Source organism: Xiphophorus hellerii, chromosome 7 (genome assembly GCF_003331165.1).
Source record: "Xiphophorus hellerii strain 12219 chromosome 7, Xiphophorus_hellerii-4.1, whole genome shotgun sequence".
NCBI classification, from domain to species: domain Eukaryota; kingdom Metazoa; phylum Chordata; class Actinopteri; order Cyprinodontiformes; family Poeciliidae; genus Xiphophorus; species Xiphophorus hellerii.
The window spans coordinates 5567323-5584481 of record NC_045678.1 but is presented as its reverse complement, the minus strand read 5'-3'; the positions used below and the strand labels follow the sequence as shown (position 1 = coordinate 5584481).

Sequence of the window (17159 nt, the reverse complement as noted above, 5' to 3'; positions counted from 1 at the left end):
CAATACTTCAGCAGGGTAAGTGGGGTAGAAGATGCACTTGAACACACCACCAAGCAACATCTGCCTAGTGCCCACCGAACATACTGTAATCTCAAGCACACGTGGGTTATAAAGCAGAATAATAGTTTAAAGCCAGCCAGCAATCTGAATGGTTGGAAAACAAAAAATAAAACCCCAACAAACGTAATGTTTTAGAGCAGCCTATTTAAATGTGTGTGACTAAAAAGCAAAACCAGATCAGATCTCTAAGGGATTTGTTTACACCTATGAGCAGGGCTGGACAATACGGACTTAAAGTTTTATCACAATATTTTGTTCTGCTATTCCGATAACGATAAAAGTGACAATAAAAACTACTGTTTCGTTTTTTAGTTAGTTGTATAGATGTGACTCCATGGCAGAGTCATATCTGCCATGGATGTGACTCCATGGCACATCCATGTCAAAGCCCCATAAACTCTAATACTGCTTTTGGAAAACCAATACACATTTGCGCTTTTTTAAGGACACCACTCCCATAAAGAGTATGATTTGTATCAATAACCTGCACACAGTATCTGCATTTAGTCATACTTTTGAATTTATTGATATTTTTTGATACTATTCTTGAACAAACATAGAAGAAAATGGTAGCAATAATCCTGAGAGTATGGGCAGTTTTAGGGGATTTTAAACATCGTTAATCGGAATTTATCGTGACAATGATAAATCAAAATTCTTACGAAAAAATGTATCATTATAAATGATAAACAATATAATAACGATTAGGTTCTAATTGGTTTCCATCAGTGTGATACAGGACTTGGATTTGCTGTAGAGCAAAATCAAAATCTGGATGTTTGGATACCTTTCTCAATCCTTATTTTGCTTCAAGATTGCATTTTTCATTCCTTTTAATAACTGTCATTCGACCCTTTCAAGATAATATTTAAGATCTATATTTTATTTTGTAGGAATTTTTTTTTTGTTGGTGCTGCATTTTGATGTACCAAAATGCCCCCATATGCATTAAAAATGCAGCAGGAAACATCCAGATGGTGATTAATAAACTCACATATGTCTTCATTAAAAAAAAGAGGTCAGAGGAATCAGAGCATGCACACGAGTCAGTGTAGATCTAATGTGATTCATGTATATGAATTTAGTTGGAAATAAAAATCTGGGTTTATTAACGTTGGTACGTGTGTGTGTGTGTGCGTGTGTGGGTGTGTGTGTGTGTGCGTGGGTGTGTGTGTGTGTGTGTGTTGGTCTGCCCTCGCCTTAGGCCAAAGAAGGCACTGGTCCAACTAGGTCAGTGCTAACGGGACGTTAGAAGTCTGATAGGGAAAAGAGGGAACTGTAGAGGAGATGTAAGGATGTTGTCATAAATGTAGGGAGGAAAAGAAATAGAAATGTTGAAGAAAAAAAGCTTGGCAGAGCAAAATTAAAAACTGACATAGACAGTTAAAGGATTCAAAACAAAAAATTTCAATAACACGTAAACCTAAACTACAGATTTACCTGAATGTAAACACAAGTATAAATCTTACGTAAGGACACTCTGCCTTTAATTTAATTTTTTAGGGACTAAAATCAGCCAAAATTTTACCGTCACACACTGCAGTACTTTAGGCCAACTTTCAGCCTCTCAAAAGAGAAAAGATCATGTTACTATTTTTGCAGCTGTATGAGGACATGCACTTATCAGCCAAAAGAGTACAACCAACCGCCTAAAACTAAGTTTGGCACAGTGACATAGAAGATAATGCTCCAGCATTGTCTTATTAAGTATTTCACACTGTTTGATCACCAAGTGTCAAAAAACTTCCATATGAGGGTCACAGCTCTTACATAACGTGTAAATATTGCAGCAATTAACCAATCTCAGTGTTAATTCATCTCACACTATGCTATGTGCTTTACTCCCCTCTGCATGCTAGATGATTGAAAATGAAATTGAAACTGATGACATTTCCTACTTTTTAATTAATATTACTAATCATTTTTTGACCACTTAGGAGCACTATAGAACATTGAAACATAATTTCCACGATGGTCAGTTTATCCTTAACTAAGAGAGTAATCTAAGTTGTAATGGCACACTAAAAGAGTGCATTCCCACCAGCCTTGTTCAGTCTGTTTTAAATGAACTCTTCTTCCTTTGCCCAGAAATGTTGGGTCGTTGGGTCATGCACAGTCAAACTCTGACACGGACTAAAAATGCAATCTCTGGTACGCCTAAAAACCTAGATCTTTTGGTTAAAGTGAGCTCTGGTGTGGTTCGAATGCATATGTGAACGCCAAGCAGACCGGAGACCACTCCAAAAGCAGGAAGTGGACCATAGCGCAAAGAATTCTGGGTAAATACAACCAAATCAAGCACACAAAAACAGCAATGGCAGGAAAAATGGCTTGTGGTCTTTTACCAAACAAAATAAAGAAATCCTGCAACCACTCAAATCTGACGCCATTCCATTTTTTGTTTACATTTCGTGAAGAAGGACAGTTGCCGCTCAGTGTTTTCATTAAAGGCTTCCAAGTCATTTCCTTCAGGGACTGTTGGTGCAGTGGAGGAGGTGAACAGGTTTTTCAAAGGCTTTGGTTCTTTGACAGTGCATTGTGACAGCAAACTGCGAAAGCTGAAGATGCAACAAATGTTGCAAGTTTGGTCCCCAATCGAACTGGACTGCCAGGTGTGAAAACATCCTAAATGTAACATAACCAGTCCTGATGCAGCAAAACACTTTTCTCCTCATGCCCACTCAGTGTTAAAATCTCACCATAATAATGTAGCTCAGCGCATATCCAGGAGTGACTTTCCAGAGTCTCAGCAGCCAGAGGTTAGAAGGAAACAGCACAGGGATCAAGTGGCCGCTTTTTCATTTTTAGTTCACATAAATTCTATATAAAGATTGAGGGAACTTGGATATTCATAGATGTATAAATACAAGGAAGAACATTTGGCAGTAACATCTCAGCCATGTTTGAGCAGGATTTTTCTAATGAGCAGTCGAGCTCGTTTGTTACCCGTAGAGAAATTTTAATGCAGCCAATTATAATGCTTTAATTACCCCCGTGTCTGTATGACCTCAGGTAGCACTTGGCTTCACCACTGGCGGTTCGCCTGTGGAAACTGGAAGCTGCTCCTAGAGCCGCTCACAGGACCGGAAGCTGGGGCAGATTGAAATGTTTTCTGGAGCTGTGGTGTGGTTCAAGACGCGTGGATTTGGGGTCTGACTGCGAATGTAGGGCAATGGGTCATCTGAAGTCATGACACAAACTGGGTGTGCGTGTGTTTCCTTTTGCGTTGTCAGTTATCATCTTTCTCGTCTCTGTGCATCTGTGCATGCCCACACACACACACACACGCACACACACACACGTGCGTCGATACACATTTGGGTACACATCAGTGTGTTTCTTGTCAACTTCAGGCATGAATGAATTTGCGCTGACCTATATTGTGCTTGAGCACACACACGCCCACACACACGCCAACGCACACGCCCACAGATGGTATTTCTGTACTTATGAGGACTGTACATCATATATTTTCCATACATCCTCCCAGCATGATTTCTTGAAACCTTGAAGCTATTGCTTTCATTTTGAAGGTTTGTGTTAAAGTAGTGATTAGTTGTGTGAGAATGGTCTGAAATTCTCCTGGTCCCAAATTTAAGAATCCAGACTCACACACACCCTCTACCAGCCTTGGATTTGCACTAAGCAGTTGAAACCAAAAGTTTTCATACATCTAGAGATGCAGCGATCCGATATTAATAACTGCATCGGTACCGATATTGAAAGAGAATTCGAGATCGGGTATCGATGACAATGTGACCGATCCATATGGGCAGATCTATTCAGTATAATTCTATGCTTTGTGCTCTGAGCGACGTCATCCTTTATCATTTATTTTATATTATGTTTAGAACTCCTAATTGCACTTTCTGAATCATTTGAAAGATTTGTTGCAATTTATCTTTGTTTGGGGGGTTTTTTTACGCTGTTCGTCTTGCCTGATTCCTGTCCCAAATCTGTCTCCTGTCCCCTTTGTCCACAGTCTGCAGACAAAGAGCAAGCGCTGGAGGAGACCAAGAGCTACACCACCCAGTCTCTGGCCAGCGTCGCCTACCTTATCAACACGCTGGCCAACAATGTGCTGCAGATGCTCGACATCCAGGCCTCGCAGCTCCGCCGCATGGAGAGCTCCGTCAACCATATTTCACAGGTCTGGTTGACCCTAAATGCTCTCACTTGAGTGAAATACATCATATGTCATAATCATGTATGCATGCATGAAGGTTCATTTAGCCACTCTGAGGCTGAGTGGAGCAGCTCTGAATCTGTTTCTGAACTTTGCACTTAATGATCTAAAGAACTATTCACAGCCATCAAGAAGAGGCTAAAGTGCAGAAACATGTTGCCTTTCTTTACTTGTGTGTGCGAAAAGCATGGTTAGGATACATGTTTGGTACAAACTATTTCTCTATTAAGACATTTTGTCGTTTTTATTCAAAGAAATGTTCTTATATCAGCTGTTTCTTTAATATGGTAGAAATTTGTGGAACTTGTTTCCAAATTCTAAATAGCACCTTTTGCAATTTCATGCTAAGCAGATGAAACTCTCAAACACATTCCAGTACAGTCTGTAATTAAGACTCAGAAACTAAGTTTGAGTAAACTCACTGTCTCTATGCGAACATCACAAAGGAAAATAATTACGTCGTTTAACAGAGAGGCATGAAGACCACAGAGGGTTCAGACAGTTCAAGCTAAGGCCGGGAGATATGGCTTACAAATAAAATCGCATAATTTTTTTTTTCTACCAAATCCGATTTTTCGATTTTAATCTATTTTTTTCCTTCGCTTTTCCTAAAAAAGAAATTAAATACAGGAAATATTTTCAAAACGTGGCCTTTAATTTAATCATCCCTTCTGTGAGTTGTACAATAATGCATTAGGTCAAGAATTTTTGTTTGATATCAGAATAAAGTCACAGAATATTAGCAGAATAGAGATGCAATTTTCCTAGAAAAACGTTTTAAAATTAAGAGAAAAAAGACATTTTAATTAAAAAAAAAAGCTTCCAGAGTCATCTCGACCTGACATGTCGTTTCCTCAATCGTCTCAAAGTTCTGCTGCTGATAATAATTTGATGGTGATGTGTTAAAAGATGAAATATTTCCTGTGACAAAGGCTCAACATTCCTCATTTTAGTTAAATTCTTTTTGTTGTTTTTCTTGTTGGTGTTTTCATAAAGATATGACTGTACCCTTGTTATGTTAAGACTTTATTGTATTTTAAAAGAAACTAGTAGCCTGGCCCTGATATTGTCATTACAGTTTTATGTTTCTAGGCTTGATGTTTATTCTGTGAGTATTAATAAGTGATCTTCTGAACACAGGAGTGGCTGGTTCGTTAATTTAAACACCTGCTCTACTGATGGTCTGTCAGAGAGGGCGTGTGGGTCGCCGCATTTCTTATTTTTTTAACTGAACCAAAACACACCACATTCCACAGCCCATCTAGATGCTAAGGATGTCAAAGTCAAGCTAGCATAACTGAACTACCTCTCTTCCCATTGCTATATTTTTTGGAATTAACACTTTTTCCTGATCTAGTTATCTACTGTAGTTGTCGCAGTGTTGAGAATTAATAACAAAGCACTGCGTCCTTTTTTCTTGTATATATCACGTGTACATTTAAGACTTAACACATTATGTTGACAACTTGACAGCTGAAACCAATGGTAGTCATCGTCAGCGAGCAACTTCTTGCGTGCGCGACGTCACGTTGCGTCGGGAGTCAGTATGGCCACTTTTTTATGAATGCCAAATCCGAGAAGATAAAGCACAATTTCCCATTGTGTTACTCAGCTGGAACATGTAAGCACCCCCCCCAGTACAGTCATAGGTGTGAAGCATCACTAGCGATCCAGTGAGTTACACTGTGCTGCACTCCTACACAACGGCAGCTTTGTCAAGTGCATTTAATCTCAGACAAACCCAGCCAGCTCCAAAAGAAAATAAGCTGAATGCTAGGAAAAGACTTCAGTTGAAAAGAATTAGTGCACCGAGGATTGCTTAGAGGAATTAACTTGTACTCCTCAGCGGTACAGAGGGTCCATTCTCCCCCCTCAGACCTCCGAATTATCGGAGCAGTTTCCATGCAGCCATAATGAGATGCTTCTCTCTGCTGTGTTGGCCCAGGCTGAGGTTGCACGTTATAATCACCACTTTCTGTTCAGAAAGACACTCGCATCTGTTATGTAGGCGAACACTTCGCACTGTGAGGCTTCTTCGCATTCACAAACACTAAGATACTCTTATGTAATGCATTTAGCATTTTATGCAGCTGCAATCAGCCAAGACATTATTCATGCAACATCAGAGACTGTTAAAAAAAAAAACAACAACCATTGTTAGGACGAGGTCCAGTGTGTGTACGCCGTAAAACTTTGTTTTTCTATCAGTAGCTGGAGGCAAAAGGGACTCAGTGTTTTGTGTGTTTCTTTGCTTTAAATCTTATGTTTTCATAGATAAGCCCAAAATTATTATATTAGTATATTACATCAGACTAAAAAAAAAAACTATTTTTAAAATCATAAATATGGGCTTAATGAAAGATGTTTAATGCCTGCGTAAAGGTTGTTGTTTTCAAAAAATGCTTTTAATCTGACAGTTGCGCCTCATCTGAATGTATATTATAATTTAATGAATATATCTGTACTCCTGGGAATGTCTCGATGCTCATAAGCATAAGCAGATGAACTATTCTGCTGCTTTCCTAAATGACAATGTTCTGAATTCATATCTTGGAGATTCAAATATCCCAAAAAATTTTACACTGAGAGACTATTCCAGCCTCATCATATCATTGAAAATACCACTCCTGTTATCTTCCTAAGTAGGTAATTAATTGATCATTTCATAGATATTAAGAATATCGACATTCATCTTGATCAAAAGATTAAACAACGCTTTAGTAAGAAGCTTCACCTGTCACATTTCTTGTCACCTAAGCAACAGTCTCTATGGTGACAAACCGCTGTGTCGTCTTCACCTTGTTACTCTGGTCTTTAACCAGAGTAACACACAATGCAGGTTTCCCAGCAGTCCTTCCGCTTGCTCACCAAAACAGAAAGATGTTAACTACCTGTTTGCTAGTAGAAGGTCAAAAACAAAAACACAGCAGTCTCTTCCTTGACTATACATGTGTGGTTTCAGCTGCAAATAGTACACCAAGTTTTGGACCCAGTCAGCTGGTTGCTTTGCTATTGGCCATACAGCTCTTCTGAATAATAGAATGTCAATGATCGTCCATACATTATCAAAAAAGTATTTTTTTTTTTTTTTGTCAAACTTGTAAAAATCTCCTTCATGGCGTGCGATGCCAAAACAAATTTGACTCTTCCTTGAGCAAGAATGGCTGCTGTGAACTTGTACACAGCCATCCTCTAATCATTCTATATTAAGAAGTACTTTCTTGTTTCATGTACTCTCAACAGACCAACCCTACACAGTGGTCCGCCCACATCTGGTGCACACATAGATGCTGCTTTCTGTAAATAATTTCACTCGATAACCAGAGTAAAGTATCCTTCAGCGTGGATTTCTCTTCTACTGACTCCCAAGCTCCACAGGCAGGCTGTCATCCATGTTAGGACTTCTCCAAAAATATCCACAGTGTGAGAACACAGAGCAGTGAGAATTTCATTCTCACACTGAACACTCTTTGGGTTTTGAACAGCCGGTGAGGAAATCAGGGAATCAGTGATTCCAAGGGAGGATTTGAAGCCAAGCTGCCTTTCTGAGAGAAAGAAATATCGAGTTCAACTTGGAAACAAAAAAATTACTTTGGCTTCTGTCATTGTTTCGGAGTGGTAAACACAGTTATTACAACATATATGCACAAGGTTTGTGATCTGTTGAGATATCTAATCTTTATGCATCATTTGATCAAAGAAGTCCAATTGTCGACTCTTTGATCCTCCTTACAGACGGTCGACATCCACAAGGAGAAGGTGGCGAGGCGTGAGATTGGTATACTGACCACCAACAAAAACACATCCCGCTCCCATAAAATCATCGCCCCAGCCAATCTGGAGAGGCCCGTGCGCTACATCAGGAAGCCCATTGACTACAGCGTTCTGGATGACACTGGTCATGGAGTCAAGGTAGGTGGCAGAAACGAGTTAATAACAGCGATGGCGGGGCGTGCCGTGGTGGCGTAGCGGTTAGCGCGACCCACATTTGGAGGCCTTCAGTCCTCGACGCGGCCGTCGCGGGTTCGACTCCCGGACCCGACGATATTTGCCGCATGTTTTCCCCCCTCTCCTTCCCCGTTTTCTGTCAGCCTACTGTCATATAAGGGACACTAGAGCCCACAAAAGACCCCCTGGAGGGGTAAAAAAAAAAAAATAAAATAACAGCGATGGCTTGTATAATTAAGGTAGTGGCAGACCGTCAAATTCTGCGACGGTGACCAGCATGTTGACGTTTCTCTGAAACTGAAAATAGCAAGAACAAATTGGAAGCTATTGTATTGGGGGGGTTTTAAAACGTTTGAGAACATGATAGGAAAACTACAGAGCTCCTCAAGGGATGTGGAAGGGGAAAAAAAAAAAGATTCCAATTTACTTTTGCGAGATCCTTTAAAATGTTTGAAATGAACAAACAAGTTATGTCTTTTGGTGGAATGACCATATTTGTGGAGCTTCTGTAACTCACCATGCTCAAAAATTGCTCTCGCAGTGTGTGCAGTTCCTCTGTGAGTAAAGCTCGCCGTTATGTACCGGAAATGAGCTGCTGGGGAAACATATCGATGTGGAAATGCAACACAGATCGTAGGATTTGAGTTAAATGTGTCCCCGTGTGCTAAGAACTCTCTTCAGATCATCTCACTTGTGTCAAAACCGTGTCTTCTGTCGAGCATTGATTCAATTTGTTTCTCATTAAGAACAAACACAAAATAAAAATCTATAAGTCTCCCTTACAGGTGTGTGTCCTCCATTTCTTTGGTCTTTATGTGTCAGAATTAAGCCTTAAATATGAAGCAAAAATGTTGCTTGAACTCAGAAGTAGTTTAGGATTTCGCAAAAGTAACTCGGAATTTTGTAAAACTTTTGGTGATCTTGCAAAATTTTTACGCGATCTCGCAGAAATAATTGAGAATCTCTCAAGGCTTTTGTGTGATCTCATAAAAATAATTCGGGACTTTGCGGAACCTTTGTGTGAAATTGCAAAAGTAATTTGGGATCTCGCAAAACTTTCATGTGATCCCACAAACGTAATTTTTCAATCTTTGAGAGAAATTGTAAAACTTTAACTCGATCTTGTAAAATCTTTTACAGGTGATCTTGCTAAAGCTATTCAGGATCTTGCTAAACTTTTGGGTGATCTCGCAAAAGCAATTTGGCATCTTTCCATGAAATCGGAAAAGTTTTACGTGACCCCGCAAAATTAATTCAGGATCTTGCAAACCTCTTGCATAATTTTACTAAACTACTTTAGTATCCCGCAAAACTTTTGCGTAATCTTTCACAAAAGTAATCCAGCATTTTGCAAACTTTTGCAGAATTTTGAAAATGTTTTTCCAAGATCAGGATCCGCTCTTTTTCTCCATCTACCTTGGGGAACTTAGCATAAATCTCAAGATAGAACATTTTAACAGCGTTTTTAATTTTCACAAGATTTCTTTTGTGAAGGAAACAGAAACTCAGACTTTGAAAATGAGATGCAAGACAGCGACTGATGAGATACATCAAATGTTACCTTTCTAAAACGGTTTTAACCAAAACTAGGAAGTTTTTGTTCATAACCGTCTTAAGTTCAATTTGTTTTGTGTACAGCTTATTACCTTTTTTCTTAAGTGTGTCTGCTACCCACTGGTACAGTGTTACCCTGGGCAGAGAACCATACTGTCAACAACCTAGTGTGTCACAAATTATGAAAAGTTTTCCCTTGGGCTGTAGTTTTATTTATTTGTCTCTGTTTTCAAAATGATTTATTTAGCTGCACACCTCAGTATCACTGCATCACAAACTACAACCAAACTAAAGAATCCTGATTTCTGTGTCTCTTTCTCAGCCGGTGTTTATCTGAAGCTCTCTTTCTGCCTTGCATTTTCTGTCTGCTGTTCCTAACGATTGACCGTATTTGCATGATGCAGTTGCACTCTGTCTAACCTTTAGATAAAAATGTCTTCTGCTTCCTTTTCCTCCTGCTCCATCTGCTGTCACTGATGTGTTAAGTGGTTGATGAGGTTCAAGGTAAGAGTCTACAACACACCTACACACAGTACAGAGCGAATGCGTCTGATGTGTCTTACCTGGCGATGGTAGGGGATGTTAAAAGCAAAAAGGAAGAAGTGCTGCTTTATTTTATACTCCATAATGTATGTCTGATGATCAAACAGAACAAATTGTGGCTTTTTTACATCTATTCCAAACGTGTTTTATTTAAACCGGTATACAAATATGGATGCTGAGATTCTTCCTCTTGTAGTGTTTTCCATCCTTGTGACAACCGAGAGACGTTACTATGCTGGCAAAAACTTGACGCTAACCAAGGAAATGTGACACAGTGGTTTAGAAAAGTATTCAAACTTCTGGGACTTCTTTGCGTTTTTCAAATGTCAGAATGTTTTATTGGGATTTTCTTTGGAAGACTAAGACAAAGTGGTATATAATTTTTAATTTTAAAAGAGATTTGGGTTACAAAACAAAATCTGGCACTCTTAAACGTCAGTGCTTAACCCATCATCAGAAAATGAAAAGACTGCAGCGGCGTTTCCATTACAAATGTGCACAAATTGTTGTCGATATTCTAATGTAGAAAAAACTGAACTATTTCCCAATGGCTGTGCTTCCAATAAACAAGAAGTTAAATTAAAATTACATGTGAATATATGATTATGTCCAAACTAAGTAGTATTGATAGAGAGCGTGTTTGTTTCTCAGGTAAACGGCCAGCAGAGTCTAAAACTTGGAGGAGGTCTGTCCCGGACTAACCCCCCGACCCAGAAACCACCCAGCCCTCCAAGGGCAGGAAAAGGAATCTTAGGGTATGTACACCTACTTTCACTTTGTTTACTCTGTAATTTCCATACTTTTCTGTAAATTATTCAACTTTGTGACTCTTTTTGTGCTCTGGAAGACACATAGCTCATGTCAGATGAGACAGTCAACTTCTCTTGTGTTTTTCTTTAGAAATCTCTTAGAAACAGGCTGCAGCTTGCGCATATTTAAGTCTCTCGTGAAAAGACGGGGGTCCTGTGACGAGGTTATTGCAGATGTGAGCTGGCAGAGGGAAAACACACACACCCACACACACCCGTACTGAAATGCAGCGCTCTGAGGAATAACGTCATCTGTTGTGAGAGCTTGTTGTGTTCTTTGCCCTTAAACATCTAGGTCACCGAGCTGTTTTTATCCATCTTTGGTATTTTTTTCTCTACCTGTATTTTACTCCCCTTTCTCCTACACTATAATTGTATTTTTTTTAATATCCTACAGTTGTTTCCTCTTCTTTTATCCACGTCACTTTTGTCTGCATCTGTCACTTTAGAAGCGGATATAATTGTTGACTCTTCCGAGCTAACCGCTGCTCTGACTGAGGAAACAAAAAAAAAAATCTCATTTTCCTCTTCTGAAACAGACCAAACCTCAAACATTTGAGCAAACGCTGCATTTTGGTGTGTCTTTCAGTGTCACATTTCATCACACTGTCACCCAGACTCAATATATGATTCATATACCAATTGGGACACTCTCCATTTGGGAATTGTAGAGACAAAGTGCTAAAAACAAACAATCGGCAGCCAAAATACAAAAGTTAAGCCTTTGACATTTTTCTGACTGTCTGTCTTTTTTATGTTACCACCCTCCTTCAGATCCTCTGTTTCTGTATGTTCTCAATGACAGTCAGACTGCTAAGCTAGATGGAGACGCACATTGTTGTATTGTTTGACGCGCGTCAAAAAGGTACACCACAATTTATGTTCTATGAAACAACTCAGGCTGGCGGCGTCTGGTGGGCGTTTAAACCAGCAACTGTAGCTTTGTTTTACCAGCAGGGCCCTGAAAAATGATCCATCCAACATTTTAGCAGATTCTTTTGCAGCTCTAGCTGTACTTTTAGGGTCATTAAATTGCACACAGATTCCTGAAGCCAGTTGGGTTCACTGAACTTTATTTATCAGATCAGAGAGGGTTGGACACAAATGTATACCTCAGTTTTCCGATTTTAATATGTAAAATATTTCTTAAGCTATACATTGTTTTTCTTGTAACTTTTATAAAAATATGTTGTTGTTTTTTTACATATTTGTTAAAACTGCCACACAGTAGAACATGAGACAGATTTTCCGTGAAAAAATCAAGCTTTCTCTCTGCAGTTCTACTGCCATCTACAGAAATGCACCACTCCTAGTCAAAAACAACCAATCAGACAGGAGAAGGGTTTTAGCGCTGTCAATCACGCTTGTGTATGCCCTGCTGACACCCTCTCCCATTCTCTTTGTTCCCCACAGCAGAGCCTGCTGTGAATGATAAGACTAGTTAGCATGGCCACCGATGACGGCGGATAAATGGTTTTTCTGTAACGTAAAGTTGTTTCCCCATCATTAGCACATTTAGCAGTGTGTACACGAGATTGATTGACAGGGCTAAGACCCTCCTTCTCCTTTGATTGGTTGTTTCTGATTGGTTGCGTTGGATTTCTGCAGATGGCGATAGAACAACAAGGAGAAGGCAGAAGGAGCTTAATTTTTTCACAGGTTATCAGTTTAATACTTCAGGACATAGTGAGAGCTCTACCAAATATTTAAAAAAAAACATATATTTTTGTAAAAAATGACATACTGCAGTTTTAAAGGTTGCGATTGTAATACGGCAGTGTGAAAAACTGTATCCATATGGCGCTAGGTAGGCTGAGCTGCCAGAGTCAGCGGGCGTCTCCTCTTGTCTCTCTTTATGTTCCTTCCAGTTTCCTGTAACCCGCTGATCAACCGGCTGTTTCACGCTCAATCGACAGCGTTAGTGGTTAAATAGTAGCACAACGACAGAACCTTTAAACCAATACGCCCCATTAAAGGGTGTGTTGGTGCTTCGTGTTGTGAAAAGTAGTAGATAATCTCCAGCTTTCTGTCCGTCAACACCTCTCCATCTTCACTATTTGATCCAAAGTGCGGTTTCTCGGAGCGGCGAACAGAAGCAGCTTAGCGGTTGGTCAGAACCGTGCCAACGGGTCTGCCTCTCTGCGTTCTCCCCATAGGCAGGCAGGGAGCGGACAAACGCACAGCAGAAAGTCGGCGACCCGCTGCTGACAAACCGCTCCTTCTGACAGCACACACACTTTTCTTTTTTTTTTCTTCCCCACATTAACTTACTACCGAGAGGAACATTCAGTCATTTTTGTACATTCTGCATGCGTTCTGTTCAAGTGAAAAAGCTCCATTCAGCCGGGATTAAAAAAAACTTGGTGAGCTCGGGAGATCTAGAATAGAGACACCCACATGGCTGCTTCGACATTGTAGCAAATAGATGTTTCTTATCCTGCCTGAGAAACGCTCCATTCAGCACCAGCTTTTACTTCGGCTAACAATGAGTCCTTTTGTTTGGCCTCATGTTTGTTCAACCGTGGGTGCAGAGTTTTTAACGGACTCTATGCTCATTATGTCTTGAAATTGTTTCCTTTTCCCTTTTTAATTGTGCTTTCTGAGTTTATATTGAAAAATCAAATAAAACTTAGATTTTTTGGGGGCGGGGAGGGTTTAACTTTGGAGACTGGTTTTATTGTGAATGTATCATTAAACTTTGGAGTCTTTTTGTTCTGCTTTTATGTCCTACATTTTTACAGCTTTGCTGAGCTGCAGGAGTAATTGTCTAAAAATAACATCCCGACCTTTAAACTTGGCTTGACTTTTCTTTTACAGCAAGAGGGAGCCAGTTTCACTCTGCTGTAGTTATTATTACCACGACTATTAAACAGCAGGAGCTGTGGTTAGAGCTAACTACTTACTAGAACGTTTTAAGGGTAAAAAAACCGGTGTGCAGCGCCCCCTTGTGGCATCTTGATAGGATATGTTGATGTCAAACTCAAGGCCCGGGGGCCAAATCCGACCCGCCGTAGCTTTATATGTGGCCCTCTACAGTTCCTACACCAAATTGTATCGATCAATCCCACCATTTATTTTTTATTTTTTTATTTTTGCAATTCCTTGAAAATTCACACAAAATCAACAGATCCTTGCAGTTTTTCACACTATTGCATAATTGTGAGTAAACGGGCAGTATCACAAAAACAGTCATGAAATTCTGAAAGTACTGATTGATGTGAGGAGATGCATGATAGCATTTAATTTTAAGGAGTACTTATTGGACTTACAGCTTCTTGTTAATATTTTAACAGTTTGTTAATGGGTTTTATCAGTGCACTTTGGCACCACCGGCCCTTTAAGAACATTCACGATCTTGACATGGCCCAATATGAAAATGAGTTTGACGCAGTGGGACAGATGACCAATGCCGCAGGTCTGTGTTCCTGTGCGAACCTCTTCCTCACCTTTACGTCTTGCATGCACAGGCACAAGAACTCCCCCTACAGGACACTGGAGCCGGTACGCCCTCCCGTCGTGCCCAATGATTATGCCTCCAGCCCGACGAGAAACAATACGGGTGCTGGACAGCTTCCGAGTCCGGTCCGCACCGCCACCCTGAACCAACGACCCCGAACGTACAGGTAGTTGGGTCAGAGTTCAGACATGACTGAAAGAACAGCGTTTCCGATATACTTCCTCTGCTCTTGCTCTACTAATCCTATAGTTCTTTAAAAACTCCTGATGTTCAACACAGTCACGTTCAGTTTGGAAGCAGAGATGTAGAGGTGGTTTAAATCACAGATTTTGGTGCTTTTATTTTAAGCAGAATTTATTTTAGTCATAAAAAGTGACTTGCAGTATTTTGGAGTAAGTCAATAAATTAACACATCCTCAAAAGTACATTTATTTCTTAAATTTATTTTATATACATTACACACAGAGGAAACACTTCAAGCAACTATTTATGTTACTCTTGATGATTTTAGCTTTGTGCTAATGAAAACCCATAATTCAGTTTCTTGGGGAGTGAACATAATCACTGATTCAGCTCATTTATTATGATTAGGGTTGGACTGATAAATCGGCCGGCCGATAAATCCACCTCTGTTAACGACAGTCACCCCACTGTTGCCAACTCAGCGATTGTGTTGCTATATTTAGCGACATTTCAGACAAAAAACAAAGGTGTCGACCTAAATTGGAATCGGCAGGTCAGACATTTTAAATCGCCGATCGGCCAGAAAACTGCAATCGGTTCATCCCTAATTCCAATGCACTTTAAGTTGGTGCAGTATTCCCAAACTAAACTGGCATGTGTTGAATAAAACATTTTGATAACTTTCTGCTTCAGCTGAGACTAAATGTTGCCTTTTAATTCATCTTTCTTAGCATCTTTCATGTTTTTAGGCCTCAATTCCTCCATTCACAGCTAATCTACCCAGTTAGCACTTTTACTGAACATGAGCAAACATTTTGAATTTAACACATTCACATTTTTTGGACACAATTTATCAGATACTTTGCAGCCACTGCAGTTATAATCTGTTTGTAAGTGGTTGAAACAAATAACGCCGACATGTGCACAGATCTAGGAAGGCTAATTATTTGTCCACATTTAGGATACAGGATCTCACCCGCAGACATTTTACAGAAAGCCTCGAGACTCCTGTGAATTTTCACATAATCTTTGCTCTCGACTTCTCCGTCTTCCTGTAGGATTTTGCTTTCGGCTTGGTTTCATCACTCCGTACCATGGCTTGCTTCTTGGCTTGTCTAAAACCTGCTGCTGTTCACTCTACTGCTTTTGCTTCTGGCTTTTTGTATGCAGAGTTTTTTGTGTTTAAATGTCATATTGTGCTAACGGTCTGCTTGCATCCAACTAACTGTTTTTCTTTGTTTCTGTGGGTTCATCTTCAGTTGTGCATTTATTCAGTCTCATTGATTGTTTTCCTCAATTCTAGCAGGAAGCATATTTTGTTTAGTCTGCTATAGTTTTGGCAGAAGAGAAGTGCCTTGATTATGGAAGCAGTTGTTAAAATGAAAACAATAATTACATTTCTGGCACTTTTGTAGTTCATTAGTAACAGAGAAGTGTTGTGGTTTTCTTTATTTTAAGCCATTGAATTGTGTTGGAACAAGTACCACAAAGACTTTTCCAGTTTGTTGCGTTTTTACATTGTTATCCTTTAGAACGACGTGCCTGGATGAAGGATGGGGTTTTTATTCCTTTCACTCATAAGTACAAGTTTCCAAGTTCAACGCTAAAAGAATTCAGAGAAACTTCCCCTGGAATTTGAAACTCAAATGGAAATGTTTTTGTCTTAGCCAGCACTTGTTTGAACGGTATTGTTAGCTGCTGGGCTTGTCCTGATGCTCTAACATGGTTATTTTTAACAAAGCAGAACGTAAAATTTTAAAGTCTCGCCTCCGACATAGAACAAAAGTCTTTAGTCAGAGGCCACCTGAGATTTGTTGCAAGACTGACTGTTACTGAAGGTTCACAACAACTATTTAAAGATACTTTGATATGAGTTATGACAATATTTTATTTCCCTTTGAAACAAATAAAGTATTTTGGTATTAAAATAACTTTACGTCTCAGTTAATTGTTAGATTTTTTATTATATGTTTGGTAAAGAGTTGACACCACATTAAGCAATGCAGTGGTTTGAGAACATCTAGAAATAAAACTTGCCAAGTTTTACAAAGTGCATCTTAGTGTAAAAGTACTTTCTATTTGATGCTTTGGTTATTTTTCTTCCTTTTTATGTTTATTAGATGTAAATAGTTGTCAGCTCTTCTTCCCATACGATCAGAACATTCTTTCATCCTCCAGCTTTGAACCAATCAGATTGCATGTTCTTGTCTGCTTGTTTCATTTCTTCTTTGCTGCCATTAACCTGAACCTGCTACTGCGGTTCGCTGGACTTCCTCTCTACAGGCTACTGTTTGTCATCCCGCCTCCATCGCCATGCCGACTGTCTAAGGACGTGCAGTTTTTACTGCTTCATGTCCTGTCTGCAATCTTTTTTTGAAAAACTCCACATCACTAAAAAAGTTTAGCAGTTTTTAAAAAG

The 17159-nt window shown here is 39.5% G+C and overlaps 1 protein-coding gene across 8 annotated transcripts in view; it reads left to right on the top strand.

Moving 5' to 3' along the window:
- Nucleotides 1–17159, top strand: part of LOC116723018 (abl interactor 2-like) — a 31084-nt gene that overhangs the window by 7790 nt on the left and 6135 nt on the right. For 2 of the 8 annotated variants that reach the window (XM_032567520.1, XM_032567515.1), the window contains exons 2-6: nucleotides 4043–4210; nucleotides 7982–8158; nucleotides 10235–10252; nucleotides 10943–11046; nucleotides 14568–14723. In XM_032567520.1, the coding sequence (XP_032423411.1) occupies nucleotides 4043–4210; nucleotides 7982–8158; nucleotides 10235–10252; nucleotides 10943–11046; nucleotides 14568–14723 (623 nt within the window). Of the gene's footprint in view, nucleotides 1–4042; nucleotides 4211–7981; nucleotides 8159–10234; nucleotides 10253–10942; nucleotides 11051–14567; nucleotides 14724–17159 lie in introns of all 8 variants that reach the window. The other 6 variants (XM_032567521.1, XM_032567518.1, XM_032567522.1 and 3 more) reach the window with 4 other exon arrangements.